This window comes from Lepidochelys kempii, chromosome 8, assembly GCF_965140265.1.
Source record: "Lepidochelys kempii isolate rLepKem1 chromosome 8, rLepKem1.hap2, whole genome shotgun sequence".
NCBI lineage: Eukaryota > Metazoa > Chordata > Testudines > Cheloniidae > Lepidochelys > Lepidochelys kempii.
Window position 1 is genome coordinate 88,866,516 of NC_133263.1, and position 21,584 is coordinate 88,888,099.

General features: G+C 40.3%; 1 protein-coding gene across 1 annotated transcript in view; it reads right to left on the minus strand.

Moving 5' to 3' along the window:
* Positions 1-6,094: 6,094 nt before the first annotated feature.
* The window catches only part of SGIP1 (SH3GL interacting endocytic adaptor 1), a 163,116-nt gene continuing 147,626 nt past the window's right edge, over positions 6,095-21,584 (minus strand). Inside the window, exons 19-25 of the mRNA XM_073357422.1 lie at positions 19,489-19,600; positions 12,266-12,421; positions 10,792-10,924; positions 10,274-10,476; positions 9,402-9,466; positions 8,500-8,664; positions 6,095-7,002 (exon numbers count right to left, since the gene is read on the minus strand). Of these exons, the coding sequence (XP_073213523.1) occupies positions 6,980-7,002; positions 8,500-8,664; positions 9,402-9,466; positions 10,274-10,476; positions 10,792-10,924; positions 12,266-12,421; positions 19,489-19,600 (857 nt within the window). The 3' untranslated portion in view covers positions 6,095-6,979. The remainder of the gene's footprint in view (positions 7,003-8,499; positions 8,665-9,401; positions 9,467-10,273; positions 10,477-10,791; positions 10,925-12,265; positions 12,422-19,488; positions 19,601-21,584) is intronic.

Genomic DNA, 21,584 nt, shown 5'->3' on the forward strand with positions numbered 1-21,584 from the left:
AGGGCAAAATCTTTTAAGGGTCTCAAGCCAGCCTTCCATTTTGCTTATCTAGAGGACAGCAGGTGTACCCTTCATGAACCCAAATTATATTATTTAAATGCTCAACTACTTGATTTTTGTGGGTATGTAGATACCTAAATGCCATTATGTGCACCTACAATTAATTCTGCTCACAATTATTTATGAGTATAAAACTGCAAGTGCAAAATGAGTGTGACCAGTTTTTAAAACTGAGCACTAGAAGTTCAAAATAAATATCTAATATTTACTTTGATAACATTAAAACAAAGCAAAAGCTGGACCTTCATTGTCAAAAGTACAGATGTACATAATTTCAGTTATACATTTTTAATGACAGTTTCTCCAGCCCAGACTGCAAATATTGCATCATCCTACCAACAGATGGCAAAGGGAAATAAATCCTGATTTTTTTTTTGCAATGTCAATCCCTACCAAGAGGCTCTCTTCCAGTCCTGTCTCTAGCAGGCTGAAATAACTTTCTGGTTGGTGAACATAACTCCCTGTCTGCAAGGCTATGCTTCTGGGACAAATATTTTGTGTGTCATTTAAGTTCCACAGGTTATACAAAGGGACCTTAATGGATCTGAGCGGAAATAGGAGCTTTGTGGCAAGTAGCCTTAAAACAAAAAGCTACACAGAAAGAAAGTGATATTTAAGAAGAAAAATAATCAAAAAACGAGTCGGGTACTTATTATATGGTAGTATTTCATAATATTGAATGATTTTACATAACTATTAAGAAACAGATAAAGGTGGCCTAAAGAAGTCTTACATAAGGAGGGATATAGGTGAGCTGAAAATTGATATAGTATGTGTGTCCACAGTCCACCTGTTTAGGCCGAATATTTCGCTTTCCTTAGACATATACTCTGGTGATGAATGCTACCCAGTTCTATTTCAAAAAATAAAACTACACAACTCTGTCATTACGAATTGAAAGGAAACTTCATTTTGAGGTGAGACCACCAAAAAAAACCCTACCTAGCAAAATCTCCATTTCTGATACTGTTATGTACCATACAAGGGAAACTAGAAATAGAGCCCTTGTTTGCTTCTGGAGTGACACATTCACATACAATGGTTACCAAACTGAAAAAGAAAAGAATGAATATTCTTAACATCTAAAAGACCCAAGTCTGCAATCATCGTGGAGGTAAAACTTGCAAGCTGCTAATTGCATTAGTACATTCTAAGACAGAGTCTGTTCTCAAAGCAATTCTTTGTAACAACAACTACTCACACAGAGAGAGACTCAAAGCAATACTCTGTAACAACAGAAACAGCACCCAGAGACTCCCTGCCCTTTTGTTGTATTCATCTAGCTTTGTTAACAATTGTGATTAAAATAGAGATAGAGGATGTATGCGGATGGATGCTTGGTGTGGATAATAACTGAATGATCAGGGGGTGCCAGCCTAACAATCCAGTGTCCATCGGCTGAAGAAGGCGTCAAGTGGAAATAACCAGAGGACCCCCCGGAGGGCAGACTGGAATCCACTCAACAGCCTCAAGAATGGGAGAACCAAAGAACAAGATAACATTTGGCAGCACAGAGCCATCAGGAATGTGCCATCTGCTGATTGATTCAGCAACAGCATGATGAAGCAATTCCCATAGACTGGCATAGGAAGAAATTCCTATAAAAATGGACTCTAGAAAGTGAGAATTTTGAGGTCTGATTCTGCAAACCAACTTCCAGGAGCATTTGACAAGGCCCTGCTCCCTCCTCATGTCCAGGCCACCTGGCCAGTGGCTTGGCATGAGCAACTCTAAGGCTGGTAACTATGATAACAACCTTGCAGAACCTGTGTGTGTGTGTATGAATGAATGTGTGAATAAATATGAAATTGAATGGAATGTTATAGCTATAACTGCTTACTATGATTCTTTCTGTATTCACAATAAATGTGGCATTTTGCCTTTTCCCCTTTAATAAGATCCTGCTGGTTTTTATTTTATTGGTATAACAGATTGACACATTCAAATTCCTCCACCCTGAACAGGACCACTGCTGGAAGAGTAATAAAGTCTGCCAATTGCCTTAACTGCAATGGCAAACAAAGACCTGAAGCTAGTCTCTTACTGTCACTATGAGGAGACGCTAACAGGGACAGAAGAAGGCATGGAGTTTTCTTACAAAAGAACCTAAAGGGTTTGATGTGTTTGGATGGAAAGAGAAGACACAAGTAAGTGATACTGAAGAAAAGCCTGTTTGTCCTTAACATACTTGACAAACTGTTCTTGAACAATTTCTTCATTTGGCAATTACACTGCCAGTACAGGGTGAACCTGGCGATCTCTGATACTCTGGTCCATATCCTTCCAACCAGCCATGCCGTGTTTGATGCAAGTCAGGGGTTGGGATGGGTAAGCAAATATGATGTTAAACCATCGCTGTGGCTCTCCGATCCTGGAGCTTTGACCTAGTCCCCAGACTTTAGGCTGCTCTATTTTATATCGGTTGCCAACAGCCCACAGGGTCTGTTCTAGCAGCTAGTGATCAGCCAGGATGATCCTGAGCCTATGTGCCTCCTTTACTGTGGGGCAGGAAGGTGAGTGGTTTAGGTACCACTATGGAAGCCTTGGAGCATTGGAGAATTCAAGTACACAGTTAAGCCAGGTTTAAATATGCTTTGTTCCACTGGAGCACCTCAAAGCAGAGTAACGGGCTGGAGAGTCTGATGCTATAAAATAGAGATGCAGAACACAGACCTAATGTATAAAACTCTGGAGCACCTTTACATTTATGTACTCTTGTTTTCTTAAGACAGAATTGTTTAATTTTTATTCAAGGAAAGACGACTTGAAACTTATCCATCTAGCCCAGAATTTCTATGCATTTCTACCTACCTCACATTGTGAGGATTGTGATTAAGGGCCCAGTTTGCTGTCTCCATACTTTGCCTGCACACATCTGAACATATGCACGCAAATTGCATGCATACACACTTGATTGAAAGCTCACCTACAGTATCTAGCCATGTATGCACAAAGGTGCAAATGCGCACTTACTCAAATGCTGGCAATCAGATCATGATGATGGAAAAGGGGTTTGAAGGACAGGACTATATAAGTGCTAAATAATGTAATTTTGGACAGCCTATCACAGTGCTAAAGACACTCATTCAAAGAGCAGAAAATCTGAGATATGCTGAACATAAGCTAGGGCAGAATAGCACTCCAATGTATAAGACTGGTCTTTTCAACAGGACTTTCCTAGTTACATGATCTTTTTTAATAATGAAAATTGTAGTGATGGATGTAATTGTAGATTTGGTTAAATCAGTCATTCAGTTCTTGAAACAAAGTTATGGTTACTGCACATACTTGTTCTTCTTTGTGAAAATGTCCTGTTAGCCTCACCACAGCTGAGTCAGTGTAGGAGATTCTTCTGCTATGAGAGTTTTCCTGAACTGAGTTTACAATATATGGATAACCTCTGTCCACAAAGAGCTAGTATTTACTACTTTCGATGTAATAGAAGTGTATAGTTATACAGGTACCTATGTACCCCATCTGGTCTATTCATATTCAGTTCACATCAGGGAGGCTATGCAGTTTTTTAAGTGGGCATTTTACAGTATAAATAGAACAGGTTCTTTTCTGCAACATTTTAAAAAGCTGCCATAATTTGTGTTAATCATTATCAAGTTCTAAATCTCCTTAACATAAAATATAAAGTGAGTTACATGTATACCAGTAATATTTATGTTTTTAAAAAACATTTTTGTATGGATTACAATTTTTGAAGCATGGTTTTGCAAATTATGTATTGTATATTTCATAAACTGATTTGAAGAATTCTCTTTTTTGTAGGTTTTTATTTTTAATTACTTGCCCTATATTCAGTTCCTATTTCAAATAGATGTTGGTTATATAGTCAATACAGTCATATTTCCAATCAGGGGAAAAAATCAAACCAGACTGGCAAATCCCCTATTTAGGAATACTGTCTTGTTCACTTTTAAATGTTTGGAGGATGTATGAATTTTTATAACAATTGTATTTTAATCTCTATCCTGTTACATTTTATTTTTTGTGAACATGCACAGACCAACAAAAGTTGATCATCTTTAACACATATATTGAATTATTAATCTAGGACTGTGCTCAGAGTTTCAATATTTCTAGATTTCCTTATTTGCTCTCAGTAATTTTAAAAGAAAGGTGTACTTAAAAAAAAAGCACTCAAAGTTCAGCTGCTAATAAGCACTTATCTACATGTATGATCTGGGACACGTACATGAAAATAATGCTTTTATTTTTGATTGACATTTGTGAGCCTGTTGCTGGCAACTTTTGGGACACTAATGATATGGGGAATGAATTTAGAGGCTGAAAATTAACATTATTTGGTATTACACATATTTCTATATAATACCCAACATCATAATTAATGGATGATCTTGTAGTTCTCTGTGTACCTCAACATTAGAACAATTTTAATGTTTAATTTTGAACAGATATTTCATTTTCACACAGCACAATTTTTACATTAAAACAGAACAGAAACTACCTTTCTACCATTTCAGCTGACATGTCACAAATGACATCACTATGTTTGCCAGCAGTAGGCTAAGACATGCCAATTTTACCTCAAAAATAATTTTCAGTTGCATTTCACACAGTAATGGGTCTGTGTCCCAAAATGTAAATTGCATTTGGATCCCAACTTTGTCCAGAGCTGGGGGTGTTTGAATCAAGGGCTTGGTTCAGGCCCATCTTTAATTTTGCAGTTCATCCAAGATGAGACATGTTCCTCATTCAGTGACTTTTCAAAGTGTAAAGGCAAGATATAGACACCTGGTTTATCACAGCAGATGAAGATTTGTGAAATTAATATTCTAGCACACCCTAGTAAGACAGAATTCAAGAGAACTGTGAAGACAAACGTAACATCCTTTTTCTACTGAAGACTGGCTCACCTATTAGGCTGCACATTGTTAAGTCTGCAGTTTCATGAAGTTTTCTTTAAAATAGTTTCCTATCCAAAAGAAAAATTTCTCATTTTAGAGCCACACAGAAAATCTTGGTTGACATTCTGCTCTCCTTACATGCATGAAACTCAATTCCACAAACACAACGTAGTATAGTGGAATTGAGATTGACTATGCCAATCTCAGAAGAAACATATAGGGCCAAATTTTCAGCCACAGACTCCAATTTTAAGCACTCACTTTTATGCATACAACTATTTTTCCAAGTACAGCTATTTTCTAATGCAAATGAGAAAACTGGGTATAAGACCTGCATGTACAAATGTGTACATTGTGCACGCAAAATAGACAATGGGCACAGTTAGCTGCCAAACTAACAGTTAACCCCATTTTTAAGTTTCACTTTCTAATCTTTTAATTTAGCTCACATTACAGTTCAGTGTTAAAAAATGCTAGAGTACCCAAATAAATAAATAAATATATAAAATAAATAAAACCACAGACCTGACAAGTTGTGTGACAAATATACAGTGAGAGCACTTTAAAAGTTTTTACTGGTTAGAAAGTTTTTACTAGTTCTACTGTGTCTATAATGGACCAGACCAGGAGTTAGCGCTCTCAGTTCAAAATATTTGAAACGTTCTAACTACTCAGTCTTTGCACAATACAAAATTGTCCAGTTGACAAGATAAAAGACAGTGAGTTAGGAGACCTGGGTTCTATTTCTGACACTGTCATTGACTCAACTCTGTTACCTTGTGCAGGACTTAAGTTTTCAGTGCCTCAATTTCCCTATGTGTAAAACAGAACTAAATCCTTCAATTGTATAAAGCACTTTATGATCTATGGATAAAAAGTGCTGTATCAGGGCTACATAATAGGGTTATATTACATTCTTTCTCCTCAAATAAATTTGTTGGTCTTTAAGGTGCCACAAGTACTCCTATTCTTTTTGCTGATACAGACTAACACGGCTGCTACTCTGAAACCAATCTTTCTCCAGTTATCTTTCGGGGGGGCGGGGTTTGTTTGCTTGCTTAGGCTCTTCACTATTGAGACTAGGAACTTTTCTGTATGTCTGTGAAGCATCTTACATAGGGTGCTCCAAAATCCCCCAACAAACAGCACTGCAAAAGTGGAGGTGGTTGCTGAAAATGTGCCCTTTAATACAGTTACAGTCTGTGGACATACAGAGTCATCACTGAATGTCTTAAACTGCCTGCTTATTTAATAATCTACACATTTGTGAAGTGTCAGAATATTGAGAAGAAACAAGAGTCCATAAAAGTAGAAGACAGTGTTTGGAAAAGTTGCATTATTTGTTATGAAGTTTGAAATAAGTATTTTAAGAAATATGGACATTCGGTTTTTGTATTTTGGTTGGTTGGGTTTTTGGGAGGGAAGGGGGGAAAATAAGTTAAAACCTCTGCATTTATTAAAATATTCTTTTGGAGTTCAACCAGCTAAACAATTGAAGATAGACCTTTTATTTAGCACTATTATAAGACATACTAAGGACTGAAGAAAAAGTAAATCAGTTTGCAGGTTCTACTCAACTCTCTTTTTTCATGAGGCACCCCCTTTTTAACAGCTACCAGTATTGTATTTAAATCGTATATATATTGACAAAATGTAATCTACCTCTGTAAGCATTGTGCCATTCAACAGTACTACTATTAAATTTGTATACCACAGTTTAAATTACATCCATTTCATGAATGGTAAAATTCTAAAACTCAAGTGTCTAACTGCCAAAATACAGCCTTACTGGAATGAGTACAATTTACAAATACAATAATTACATTTTAAAACCATTAACAATGTTACATCTAGAAGTAAATACTGTAGGACTGGTCAAGACAGTGGTCTTCTCAGGAAAAAATGCTGAAAGTCGCTGACACTTCCAACAGAAGTGCCCCAAGTGCAGAATTTAGTTCATTTCCCTTAAACCGTAATTCAAACCTGTTCCACACAGCAGTCCGTGGTTACATGGATTTTCCATATACTTGCATAAGCTTCCATTAGTTATCAGCCAAGTATTTTCCTATAAATAGAATATGTTAAAACAACAGGTTACTGAGAGTATGATTTCCCCCGTCTATTTTGTAACTAGATCCATAGCAAAGTTAAACAGTGATACTTGATCTCACCCTGGTTCCACAGTGACATAGTTCTGGTTTTACACTGGTCACTGCAAAATCACACCCCGATTGTGTTTTTTGAATATGTATCTGTCTCACCCATTTAGCAAATGCCACATTTCATACACAGGTGCTCATTCTCTCTGTCCTAGAGGAGCCCAGGCCCTGCAACCCCAGATGCAGGACGTCCACTGAGAGCAGGGGTTCAGTGGCACATTACCTTCCCCCTCCACTCCAACAAGGGGCCTGAACCCAAACAATGTTATTCACAAACATGGAAGAAGTGGGGTTGGGCCAGCCTGGCTGGGAGCTGTGCTTATTCAATACATGTCCTGTGAAGATTCTGCCAGTGAAACGTCTATAGATCCCTTGATGGCACTTAAAACAGCTGTCCCTGGCGTAAAACCCAATGGAGACTGGTGGTGATACCACTGCTTGCCTCTCTTAGGGATGAACCCTCCCCCTTGTGCCTGCAAGAGTGAATTAAAACATTAGGCCAGAATTTACTTACACTAGGTGTAGGCAACAATAGTGAAAACTACTCAATCATTGTTTTTTAATATGTACATGCATGAAGTCTGCTCCCTGGATGGGCAGACATGGACACAGACATACATGCACATAGAGGCATGCACAAGGAGGGGGCAAGCAGAGGCATGCCCCCCCCAATAATTAATGAGGCGGCAGAACTCCGAGGGCTGTGGCGGGGGCACAGAACGTGCCCCTCCTGGAGCCATCAAAATTTTATACCTCACAGCGCTCGCACACATGCATCCCCTTCCAATCTTGTCCTTCATGCCTTTGAGAGTCAGTAACATATGTACCAAGAGCAAAACGCTGAAAAATTTTAGCAGGATATATTAGCAGTTTTACAGAACAATATCTGCCTCTCACTCAGTTGGCAAAGCAGTGATGTCTCTTCAACGTTTAATTTCTAATAGCTCATGTCCAGTTAAACAGACCTTTGGAAGATACAGTAAAACCAGTCTTAAGTAGTCATCCAAAGGACCAACAAAAATCAATCACTTGGAAGAGGTGATTAATTAAACCCTGAACAAAATGGTTCTAGAAATCTTCATGAAATTTTAAAGCAGCCTCTAAAGACAAGGGGTAGCTTTTGGGGATGGTCCCTAGTGTAGATTGTACTATACTTTGTGCATGTGTGAACTCTTGTTGCTAAAGGCACAAAACATAGTTTTTTTTGGTAAAACAATAAGTATTTTATATAGACACCTTTTATCAGAGCCCTATGTACAGGAGTTATCCCCTCTTCTTAGTGCCTTATCTTGCAAACTCTTTCTTCACTGCAGGGATAAATGTATGGCAAGTGGCCAGCACCTGTTACTCCTACTGATACAGTCCCCACCCAATTGAGGAGAAGGGGTTCGTGACATGCTTACCTGCTGCAAATCTCTTTTTAATGAGTGAAAACCGGTATCCTGCCCCAACAAGTTCAATATCACAGCTGGAGAGAGTGCTCCCTTCACTCGTAAACTGCACTACCAATGGCAAAGGTTTGCTTGGTCCTTCAGAAAGCTGGAATCTTGCCAGCAAAGAACCCACACCTTCGGATTAAGAATTTCAGAAGATCATTACAAGAGAGTAACACATACAATGCTTCTGGAATGGCTCTTAGCATGGAATCCAAGTGAATGGAATAGTAAATAACATTCTTTATTCCAAAAGTGCTCGGAAATAAATCTGGTTCCCTAAGTTATATAAATGGCAGCAAATGTACATTGATAAGAATGTGAGCGTTTCATCAAATCAGACTTCAGCAGACTGTTATCTTTTCAGACTTTAGAGATGTAAATCAGATAACAAATAAACTGCAGGAGTCACACCAAATAGAAAGTACATGCACGTGTGCTGGATTCCTAGTATGTGCAATATGACATGCTGAAGGGCAGTTGGCCCAAGGTGATACCTTGAGAATAGAAAATGTTATGGGGGGAAATAATGGGGATTACTCAATCTTTGAGAGAGACTTGTAGGACCTCCATGGGGCTGAAGAAACTCAATTGTAGAAATCAACTGGTTTTTCTTTGATGAAATTAAAGCCCAAACCACTACACATCTCCCTTTACACTTCTAAAATTGGCAGGAAAATGTGTGACCAGTCACGCTGATCTTGTTCACACTTTACATAGCTAATTTGCTCCTGTGCTGTGAACAGTACCCTATAATGTCAAGTTTCATCAGGAATTGATTTGTTGATGGATGTGCACAAAGATAAACTAGTCAATGTCTCTAATTAAAAACAATTAACTGAGATCAATTAAATGTAAACTTGCATTATTACCTCCATTTTCTGATTTTTGCGAGATATCAGGAATCTTCCACAATATTCTTTGCTGTTCAGCATTCCTAAAAAAAAGGAACAAAATAGTGTAACTGTAGAAGACAATGGAGGTAATGAAAGAGCCCTTCTGAGTCATTTGCATTCTAGAATAGGTAGTGGGAACAGTGCAAATTTTTTGAAAATGCTTCCTCCTGGTTAGGAGTCTCATGAGATCGTACTGCATTAGTTTTGCTTTAGGTTTGGGACCAAAACAAATGTAAGTGCCATTCTGCCAGTTATCTGTTGCTGTCACACATGGACAGTGTTAGCTGCTGAGTTAATTCAGATAAATGCAAAAAGTTATACTAATAATAAACTAATAGAAGGCAGTCTGGTGAAGTGGATAGGCACCAGACCTGAAAAATCTGAAGACTCGAATTCTAGCCCCAACTCTGCCAATGACTTACTCCGTGACCCTGAGCAAACCACAAATTCTATGCAGCAGTTCCCCTATTTGCAGGATATGGACAATAATGCCTACCCATGATTGTAAAGTGCTTTGAGTTCTATGATGAAAAGCACTCTAAGTACTAAGCATCATTAATATTAAGATTACTGAAGTGACTTTCACCTTAATGCATGCTGGTTAAGATCAGACCATTCATTTGTGAAAATGACAGAAAAAAATCAGAGTAGCATTTCATGTTCTCCTTTACTACAAAAAGTAGATTCTAATGTCTAGCATACCCATTGTGATCCTGCATGCCTCAGCTAGAGCCTTATAAATATCAGCATGTCTCTATACCTACTGGGGATGAAGTCCTGTTATAATCACGAAAGTGACAGGGATGGCAAACAACAGGGAATGGCTTTGTTGAACTAGACTTTCATACCAAACAGCAGGTGGAAGCACAGCTTGAAGTTTCGTTACTCCTCCATCTATGGGAACTAGGAACTGGACATTGTTTAGAGCTACTGGTGTAGTCATTGCCTCTGTATTATATTTGTAGTCAATACGAAGGTCAGTGCTTGTAGATTCACACCGCCAGCTGACTGCAAGGTTTAATGGAGTAGACTGAATACCCTGGGCAGATACCTTAGAAATGACAGAAAAACAATATTTAGTTTTCACGGGGATAGAGGGAGAAATCTGCATCTATGGATATAAAATCGTTGTTGATTTTAGAGCAGAGAACTCCCTGCACTTCCCCAGTAAGTTTTTGTAAGGGACTCAAGTCACACCCATTCCAGTGGTATTGAGAAGGCTACACCTGTGCAAAACTTCTTGTAATTCCTGTACTAAAGAGCAGACTATTTCAGGCAATTTACTTTTCTGTACTAGAGACAGGTTCTATTAATGCTACAATGTTAATTGCATTTTTGAAAAATTTTACTTTGCAAGAGAGTTTACCTGGTATTTGAGCATGTCCACGTTGTAATATGTTGCTTGTGGTTTCTGTTCAGACACTTTTTTTAGATGTGTCATCAGATTTGGCATGTTTACCCAGAATTCCTTTGTGTTGGCATCAGTTTGTGTACTGTCACTGTGGGTTTACCAAAAGGTAAAGGATTAGCTATTTTCATAAACAGAATCTGTAAAAGGAAGTTCTTCTCAAAATGATCAGAGGACATAATCTTGGGCATGCTGTATAACAGGATTTAATTCTACACTTACAAAACAATGCCGTTCTTCCGTTTTTTGAAATACTTCATGAAAACTCTACCTTGGCCTCAACTGTAAACAGCTCCACAGATGTATTCTGTATATATAACTTTGTAAATTAATTTCTCTTGAGAACAAGGGCCTAATAAGCACTGGCTAGAGCTGGACATAGTGAGAGAAAGCTCTTTTGAAATTTTCTACTCAGCTGTCGGACGGGTATGTCTTTGGGGTGGCTAGCCTGTCCTGCAGCTTGCAGTGCCAAAGCTACATTCTATTTTTAGCGCACTAGCTTGGATGAGAGTTAGTGGGAGTATGTCTCTTTGAGCTGGGAATTACATCCCCAGCTCAAAGTGGACACATATCCAAAGTGAATTGAGTGCCTGAGAGAACTGCAGCATTGCCAGACCTGAGATGGAGGGTAACAGTTTCAAAAGTACCCAAGTGACTTAGGAACCCACGTTCCATTTTCAAAAGTGACTTAAGTGCTTAGGAACATAAGTCTCATAGTAAGTCACTTAGGTAGTTAATGCAGAAAGGCACCTAGTGGGATTTTCAGAAGCACCTAGGTTCCTAATCCCCCTTTGATTTCTATGGGAGTTAGGCATCTAGGTGCTTTTAATAATTGACCCCTGAATTTACTTTAAAGTTTTGAACCCATAACCAGTGGTGAAAGCCTAATGCAGTATCACAATGCTTCATCCATATGCAGTCTCCAACCAATAGCACTAAATTGGTTGAACATCCACAATATTGTGTAGAGGCTCTTCTAAATGAAACCTGGGTGGGCGGGGAGGGGTAGTTTGGTTGGTAGCCAGCCCCAGAATTAGGGAAGCAGGGAGGTGCCTGGATCCTGCATAGACTGCAGTTTGCCAAGATCTCAGGATCTGATCCATACTATCCAGGATAAATTGCCAAACTGACTATAAACTAAGTGTTGTCAAATGCACAAAGCAAATGAACAAGAAATGGAGGACTCATTGATCTTAGGCATTATTCGAACAACTAAAAAATTCAAGCTAAAATATTTTAAAATTGACTGCATCCTATTCAGCCTTATTCTCAATAATATTGAGAGAGATGGTTTTGTGAACAATTCTGCAGGTCAAGGTTTAAACCTCCATAGGATCACAGTATTTTATTCCCTTGAAATGTTTCTTCCAACGTGGCTACAGAGTAACATTTCTTATAAGTCTCTACAAAGTTTTTGTAAAATTATATTTACCAGCAGAGAAGTTGCGGATTTGGCAGGACGTGTTCTAACCTGTTGTAATTTATTACACGGAAGGTTAGAACAGATGGGGCTGGATTATTGGCAAAATGTCTGGTAATTCCTGCAGGAAACGACAGCACCATTTCTCCAGTTATCTTCACTATACATCTTCAAAATCAAATCAAAGGAGACAAAGGGAGAGAAGAAAGAAAGCAGCTTAAAATATAGCCTGGGAAGTGAATCATCTGTATCAAGCTAGGCATGATGGAGATGGTGACATTTCATTCCTTCTCTATTATACTGGAAAGAAAATCATCTTCTTCCTAAAACAGCATTAGTCTGAATAGAGAAAAATTCTGGTATTTGGGCAACAAATAGAAAATGTGATATTTCTGTGAACTCCTCCGGACTTGCTTCTAGAAACAATCTGCTTTTCTCTTCAGAACAGAAAAACAAAATCAACCATCTTAAATTGAACAGTTGCCAACAGCCCAGTTTTGCCTGGGACAGCCCTAGCTTTCTGCTCTCTGACCCAGGCAACTGGAACTGAGCTGTAATTTCATTGCAGGTCCTGATCCAGCCATATTGACTGCTGTCTTGTGGCTGTAGAAGCAGCCAACTTTCAGTGTCTGTGCTGGATCTCAGTGTCCCTGCTTGTACGGGGGGAGGGGGGTGGGGGGCAGCCATCAGCACCCTCACTAGCAGCAGCTCCAGCTCAGCTCATTCCCCCAGTGGATCAGCAAGGAAAAGGAAAGTGTTCAATTCAGATGTAATGAATGTGCAAAATGCAGAGATAGTTATTTTGAAAGAGGAATACAGAAGATACTGGAAAGAGTTGTTTTCTGGCAGTCAGATTGCAAAAATCAATGAGAGAACTTACCAAATAAAACCAACATGCCCTGCCTTGTCTGTGTTTTACCCATTCCACTCAGTGCTTTCTGATGCCAGGTTTATACATACATGGTAAGCCCACAGCACTGCTGGAATTAGTGCTAAGGTGACAACGTTTGTACTGAGGCCAGCATCTTTAATAATGAAGTAGTAGGTTTCAGGATTCCAGTATTCATGGAACAGTGATTCCATAAATAGGAGGTGGTGGATGAAGTGCACTCTGGATATAATATATAGTCTAATTGGGAAACCCTCGCATTGATTTTTGCCATTTTTATTTTCTTGCTTACTGGTTGTTTCTAGGCCTCAGACTAATTCAGTGATCACACTATTCATTCTTTGCTTGTTGCTGATCCATGTACATTAGCACAAAGAAGCAGACTATCCAAGTGTTGACAGCAATTTTCTTACAGGATCTATCACTTCAAAATATAGTCTCTGAATTTATATTCCAGTATCTTTTAGAGATCATGTTATATCTCCAGGCTTCTTACACAGATAGCATGCAATAAAAAAATTAGTGCCAATGAACTGGAGTATATCTTTCTTTGCTGAAAATACAGTATGTGGCTGTGTATCAAAGTTATGCTGTAAATCTAAGTTTAAGAGAGTCATAGCAGGGAAAAGATACAGATGGAACATGAATGTGACTTTTCTTGCTTCAAATTCAAGTATTGTCATCTGAAAACAGATCTTACCAGTGCAAAGCAGTCATGAAGCTCGGGGGTGGGGGGCAGCGAGGGGGGTACATGGTATGCTGTCAGTTTCTGGTTGTGCAATCATAGAATATTAGGGTTGGAAGAGACCTCAGGAGGTCTAGTCCAACCCCCTGCTCAAAGCAGGACCAACACCAACTAAATCATCCCAGCCAGGGCTTTGTCAAGCCTGACCTTAAAAACCTCTAAGGAAGAAGATTCCACCACCTCCCTAGGTAACCCATTCCAGTGCTTCAGCACTCTCCTAGTGAAATAGGACCATTGCATCCCCCTAATGCAATGGTCTATGTGGCACCGTTAGGCTGTTCTAGGGCCTGGTCTACCCTGGGGGGAGGGGGGAGCATCGATCTAAGTTACGCAACTTCAGCTACGTGAATAATGTAGCTGAAGTCGAAGTACTTAGACCTACTCACCGTGGTGTCTTCACTACGGTGAGTTGACTGCTGCTGCTCCCCTGTCAACTCTGCCTGCACCTCTTGCGGCGCTGGAGTACAGGAGTTGACGGGAGAGCGCTCGGGGGTTGATTTATCGTGTCTAGACTAGACGCGATAAATCAACTTCTGCTGGATCGATCACTGCCTGCCGATCTGGTAGTGTACGGTTATGCCACAGGCTGTTTCAACCCCCATTTGGCCCAGAATCTTGCCACTCATTCTCAGCTGCCCTGACTCTAAACTCAGGGCTGAGAATCTACGCTCACTGAAGGAGATACATACATACATATATATTTAATGTTTGCAGGAAAATTGTTGAGGGCATTGATTACTAACATAAATAGGGCAATCCCCGTCTCTTCAGTGAGTGGCAAACAACATCTAAGGATATTCTGGCAAGGAGATGTCCTTTAGTACAGTACTGTGTCTGCTGTGTTAGGATATAGATATTCAGGCCTGTCTGTAAAGGCCTATACTCTAAGAATTTAGGTGTATTCTTATCACTTGGCTAGTGATAGAGGTATAAAAGAAAGAATCAAAACCACTGTCTGCCAGTGTAAGGGCCTTCTCTTACTGTGACAGTTTGTGGCCCTGTGCTTAGGCTAAGGCCTTTGGCTAAGCAGCAGAGGCAGCCATAAGCTGGGAAGCGAACGGTCACATCCTCGCATTCCAAACTAGTCACATTGAAATAAGGTGCTATTGGGCTGTTAGGAATACAATCCTGTCCTGATAGTGCCTATCACCTCCAGAGAAAGGGAAGTGCCTAGAAAATGTAAAAGGAAACTTAGTTTGATAGCATCCTGTCTGGCAAGAACTCACTTATCAATAGCTGGGATGTGAAATCCTCACTTCTGTATTGTTTTGTCATTATAGTTCCCACTTTACTGTTGTTTGTCTGTATAATCTCTGTCTGGTTCTGTGATTGTTCCTGTCTGCTGTATAATTAATTTTGCTGGGTGTAAACTAATTGAGGTGGTGGGATATAATTGGTTACATAATCATGTTACAATATGTTAGGATTGGTTAGTTAAATTTCAGGAGAATGATTGGTTAAGGTATAGCTAAGCAGAACTCAAGTTTTACTATATAATCTGTAGTCAATGAGGAAGTGACTGGGTGTGGGTGTGGGTGGGGGTGGGCATGGGCATGTGGGTGTGTGAGATGGGAACAGGGAATGGGGGTAAGAAAATTGGAATCATGTTTTGCTAAAGGGGGAGATGGGAACAGGGAATGGGGATAAGAAAATTGGAATCATGTTTTGCTAAAGGGGGAAATGGGAACAGGGAATGGGAGTAAGGAAGTTGGAATCATGTTTGGCTAAGGGTAGGAATGGGAACAGGGACACAGGTGTAAGGCTCTGTGGTGTCAGAGCTGGGAAGGAGGATACTAAGGAAGGAAACTGGAATCATGCTTGCTGGAAGTTCACCCCAATAAACATCGAATTGTTTGCACCTTTGGACTTCGGGTATTGTTGCTCTCTGTTGATGCGAGAAGGACCAGGGAAGTAAGTGGGTGAAGGAATAAGCCCCCTAACATGCTGTATCAAAGGAAGGACTGATGAGTGAAATGGTCTTCTAGTGGTATTAGTTTGTGTCTATCAACTACATGCTGAGGGAGGTAACAAGTCCACAGGACTGGAAATCAGGAAACCTGGGCAAGTCACTTCACCACTTTATGCCTCCACTTCCCCATTTGTAAAATGGGAATGATGATATGTGATACCTTCCTTGGCAAAGCACTTCAGAATAATACTCAGCTTAATTCATAAATCTCAAATATACAAAACTTCATTGCAAGCACTTAAAGCTGATAAGGGCAAATAAGGTTCAAACAAACACAAAAATCAGAAAATACAGACCAAAGCTAAAAAAAACCAAACCTAATTACATCACCTTTCTCTCAGACACTCACCCACTATCCTGAGCAAATCAACCATAATCACCAAGTATAAAGACAGGCCTTGAGTCCATCCATTTCTTTGTAGGTTTCAGAGTAACAGCCGTGTTAGTCTGTATTCGCAAAAAGAAAAGGAGTACTTGTGGCACCTTAGAGATGAACCAATTTATTTGAGCATGAGCTTTCGTGAGCTACAGCATCCGATGAAGTGAGCTGTAGCTCACAAAAGCTTATGCTCAAATAAATTGGTTAGTCTCTAAGGTGCCACAAGTACTCCTTTTCTTTTTGCATTTCTTTGTAGTTCTCTATGGTTGTAGGAAGTATAGACAAAGTAAATCTTGGTTTCTGAATGCCTGCAGGGCTTTGAAGAACAAGAAATCACTTTCATGGAAAGTTCAGTTGTTATGCTGGATTTATGCCAGTGGAAATGAGAACAGAATTTGGCCCAGTGTACTTGTGTAGGAGGGATAATAGGTTAGTATAGCCACACTAGCTAGCATCAGGTCAGATTTTCAGAATGCAATATCCAGAAAGTAGGGCGGGAGAGAAGAATTGCAGATTATAGGTATATTACTCCCACAATAAACTCTAGAGACTCAGTTTCTGGTCCCTCTCTGTAACTACATTTAAAATTAATTCCTTGATGAACAGAAATAGATGTCAATGAAAAATATTTTTCAGGCCATAAAACAGATAAGCCTGACACACAGAAACAGAACTTTTCTCTAGTTACTTGTGGGCATGAGAAAACTGGTAATTATTTTACCATCACCAAATCAAACCTGTTAACTATCTGTGCATCTCTAATCTATGAATAGCCCTTAAGAGAAAAGTATTTCCCTCATATTTGTAAGATCTTTTATAACCAGTGTTGCATATTTAATGTGCATAGTATATAAGTACATTAAAATTAGCCCACATAAATGATATTGATAAAACAATTAAATAATTAATTTAAAACTACTCAATTATACCTGTTGCATTAAACTCTATTCCAGGTTGAATTTTTAAATTGCTCAACGTGGGTGAAACGTGGAAGAAAGGTAATATTTACTTGCAAATATATTATTTAGAATTGTTGTTAAACTATCACAAAACAGACAGAGAAGTGTTAAACTAAGCTTGTTAGAGCCAAAAGAATTGTTGATCAGGGGTTTTCAAGGCTTCTGGTGAGGCTACGAAATAGTCATAACAGACCAGAACCTTCTTAAAATGAGAGGAACCATCCATTCAGGGACCATCAGAAGCCTGTTTTGATTGGGTAGTTTTGATGTGGTAGGGTAGCAATTCTGCCCCTTTTGCACGTTTATTTTTTGAGGAACATTTGGCAACGTACACACATGAGCATTGCAGTGAACTCTGAGAATGGCAAAGTGCTGGAACATTAGTACTACCACACTGACCAGCATGACAGGACCTGGAGTACCATAACTGGTAAGTCATTTCCCTGATTCGGAAAGATGTTCGGGCAGTATTGCATGAGATGAGGGAACCAGATTACATCACTGCCTCTATGACCATATACATTTCTAGCTCATCCTTATTCCCCTGTCTTTTTTATCCTTCTGTCTAACCATGCGACGCTTTGCTGTGATGAGGGAGACTGGCTATACAAAATGTCTTACCAGCCTGATTGCAGCAGAAGCTTGGCTGGACACAGAGTGGCTAATAAGGTTGCGTGCCATGAGTTGCGCCTGCAGTTTCCCAGAAATTAAATTGTGAGCTTCAGAGACAGAAGCTAAGTTTTCCTATCTTTTGCTGTTCTTTTCTCTTTCCTGTAGTGTTCGTTTTCGTTCTCCACCCCCACCCCGCCAGAGTTCATTTGTGCTGAAAAACCAGACTTGAATCACAGAAGCTAAGAGCAACCATTTAGCCTGACCCTCTCTTCTCCTAAAGAATCACATTTGATGTCCTTCAAGAGCTTTTCCCTTTAAAAAGCATTATATACCAGGAGCTCCCACCTCTTACCTGTCTGGTGGAAACAGACAAAGGGCCAAATGAGAACCCGATAAGATAGGGGTTCTCAACCTCTCTCTTTCTGAGGCCCCCCCTGCCAACATGCTATAAAACTCCATGGCCCACCTGTGCCACAAGAACTGTTTCCTGCATATAAAAGCCAGGGCCAGCGTTAACGGGTAGCAACCAAGGCAATTGCCTGGGGTCCCACACCACAGGGGCCCCCATGAAGCTAAGTTTCTCAGGCTTCTGCTTCGGCCCTGGGCTTCAGCCCTGTGCGGCAGGGCTTAGGCTTTCTGCCCTGGGCCCCAGTGAGTCTAAAACTGGTCCTGCTTGGTGGACCGCCTGGAACCTGCTCGCGGCCCCCTAGGGGGCCCCGGACCCCTGGTTGAGAACCACTGCGATAAGAAACATCAGTAAAGAGTTAGGCACAGGAGAAACTGAAATTGATTTTGAATTCACTGCCCACAATAAAGAAGAGAGATACCTCCTCAGGTTTTCAGGAATAGTAGAAGATTTCCCATTAAACTTAAGAAAAGTTATGCACTACCTTTGGGGAAACGAAAGCAATAGCAGACACATCTCACAGTGTGAGCAACAGTACAAGATGGTCTATTTCGGTCTACAGGATAGACAGGCTGTATAAAATCTCCATTATCAGTGGAAAAAATCTATTGTAGACATAGATACTAGGGGTGACATCCTGGCCCCATTGAAATCAATAGTTTTGCTAAAATAGGATTCAAGATTCTTACATAAAACATGACCTTTAAAATGCTACCCAGACTGAATTGTCAGAACACCCCGTAAAGCAGGCAGGCAGGCAAACGTATTCCTCACTTTACAGGTGTGGAAAATGACTGAACGAAAGGTTGAGTGATTTTCCCAAGGCCCCACAGCGAGTCAGTGTCAGAGTCAACCATGTTATTGAGATAGTGCTGGCACTCTTCAGGAGTCCCTGGCTCTTAGTGCTGTGCTCAGATCAGGACACCACTCCACTCTGCTATGCATGGCTTGCACTGAGTTTTCTACTCTCTTCACCCACCTTTAAAAAAAACAAACAAACGCTAACTAGTGGGTTTGAACAATAAGATGTGTTCACAATAACGGATACGTTTTACAGAGAACACTCAATAAAGGAGGTCTTATCCTTTGATTCACACCTATAATTTCCTTTAACATTGACGGGACTTACACACATCCAGAGGCGTTTGAGCCCTGCTAGATGTTTCGGTTGACTCATGCCCTGGGAGACCTCTGGAAATAACGACTAATGACCCAAACATTACATTGAAAAGATTTGTACCTGAAGTTGACTATTCCACTGGGTGGGGGTACCTACTTGTTAGGATCTGCTCCTTTGAAATATGCATTAACAGTTTCTGTGAATGCTGCTGCTACAGGGAGGGTGTCCTGGGCCCCCATCGTCAAAGGACTGGGTCCCCTAGAAGAGCCTGCAACAGAGGGAAAACTTTCACTTGTTATGTGCATATAAAACATTACAATTACTCAAAGCCAGTTGTACCAGAGGTGGGGGAATAAAGAATCATTTACTGAAAATAAAATGTCAAGTCTGGCATTTTGCTTTTATTTGTGAGCAGTAAGAGTCCCCTGGGTGTTCAGAATGGGACTGAATGTGTTCACAGATGGTCATTTACTCTCTGTATAACCACAATAATTTAAGTTCTTTACTATGAACAGCACGTGAAAGCAGTGGCACACATCCGAAGGAACTTTGATGCTTTATGAATAAGGCAGTCTTTGCATGACAGTTTGTGCAGTACACTTCTGTGTTCTACAGAAGAGAGCTGGATGATGTTTTAACCAAAACACTCCATCACCCCACAATTTACAGTAAATCGTTTGGCTCCGGGTTTTTTTGGAAGGGATGAGGCCCAAGGCCTTCTTTTCGCTTTTGTGCCCGATGGGAAGCACAAACCTCTGCATCTATTCCAAGGCAGCACTGGCTCTGCAGTTTCCTTCCCTCTTCCCTTCACCCAAACTGAGCTGTTGCTGTCTGCCACATTCTCTCCTCTATAGGTAGCAGATATCTGTGTCTAAGTTAAATGTTGCTCCAAGCAGCGTTCACATAGACTAAATACCTACATGCCTTTCTGAGATGGAGGTTTGTATAGGCACTGTTTGCTGGCCCAGCTGCAGCCAGGCTCTCATAGGAACATGGCCAACAGAGGTTGGTTACCTCTAGAGCAACAATGCAGGGGTCCAAGCTTCCATGACAATGGGGAGTCTTTTCCTTTTGGATCTTGGAGATCTGTGGGAATACTGGGAATATTTCAAAGAAACTCTAGCCCTGATTCAGCAAAACCTTAAGCACATATTTAAGTCCTACTGAAGACATTGAATAGGAATATGCTTTAGTGCTTTGCTGAATTGGGGCCTTTGACATTCACCTCAGGGAATTTCCAGCGCCTCCCCCACATAGGCACATCTGTAGGAGGATACAATTTGGCTTGGTTTCAGAGTAACAGCCGTGTTAGTCTGTATTCGCAAAAAGAAAAGGAGTACTTGTGGCACCTTAGAGACTAACCAATTTATTTGAGCATGAGCTTTCGTGAGCTACAGTTCACTTCATCGGATGCATACCGTGGAAACTGCAGCAGACTTTATATATACACAGAGAATATGAAACAATACCTCCTCCCACCCCACTGTCCTGCTGGTAATAGCTTATCTAAAGTGATCATCAGGTGGGCCATTTCCAGCACAAATCCAGGTTTTCTCACCCTCCACCGCCCCACACAAATTCACTCTCCTGCTGGTGATAGCCCATCCAAAGTGACAACTCTTTACACAATGTGCATGATAATCAAGTCGGGCTATTTCCTGCACAAATCCAGGTTTTCTCACATCCCCCCCACCCCCATACACACACAAACTCACTCTCCTGCTGGTAATAGCTCATCCAAACTGACCACTCTCCAAGTTTAAATCCAAGTTAAACCAGAACATCTGGGGGGTGGGGGGGGGTAGGAAAAAACAAGAGGAAACAGGTGATTTGTGAACCTTTCAGCATGGGTAAGCCCACTTACAAGCAAGACTAGTGTAAATTATAGTTTCAGAACGAACCCACGAGAAATTCTGAATTCAATCTGGAATCAGAGAAAACTTGGCAGTTCAGGTTGAGTTTTGGGTTTAAATTAAATTCAGAGTGAAACTCAGGGATGCAAACCCACAGCAATTAATTCAGGAGAGTCATATAATTAGAAGAAACGGGAGGGTTGCAGGGATTAAAGTACCAAGATATTTGCTCCAATCATGCACTGCATGTTCTGTAATGGAGATTCTATGCAGCTGCCACCATGCATACTCAACATGAACACTAAAATAACTAACCCCTGGGTGTTTGCAGCCATTGATTTTTCCTTTGCTGGCAATGAGCTTGCTTCTATGTAAGAAATCCTAAATTAGCACCAAAGT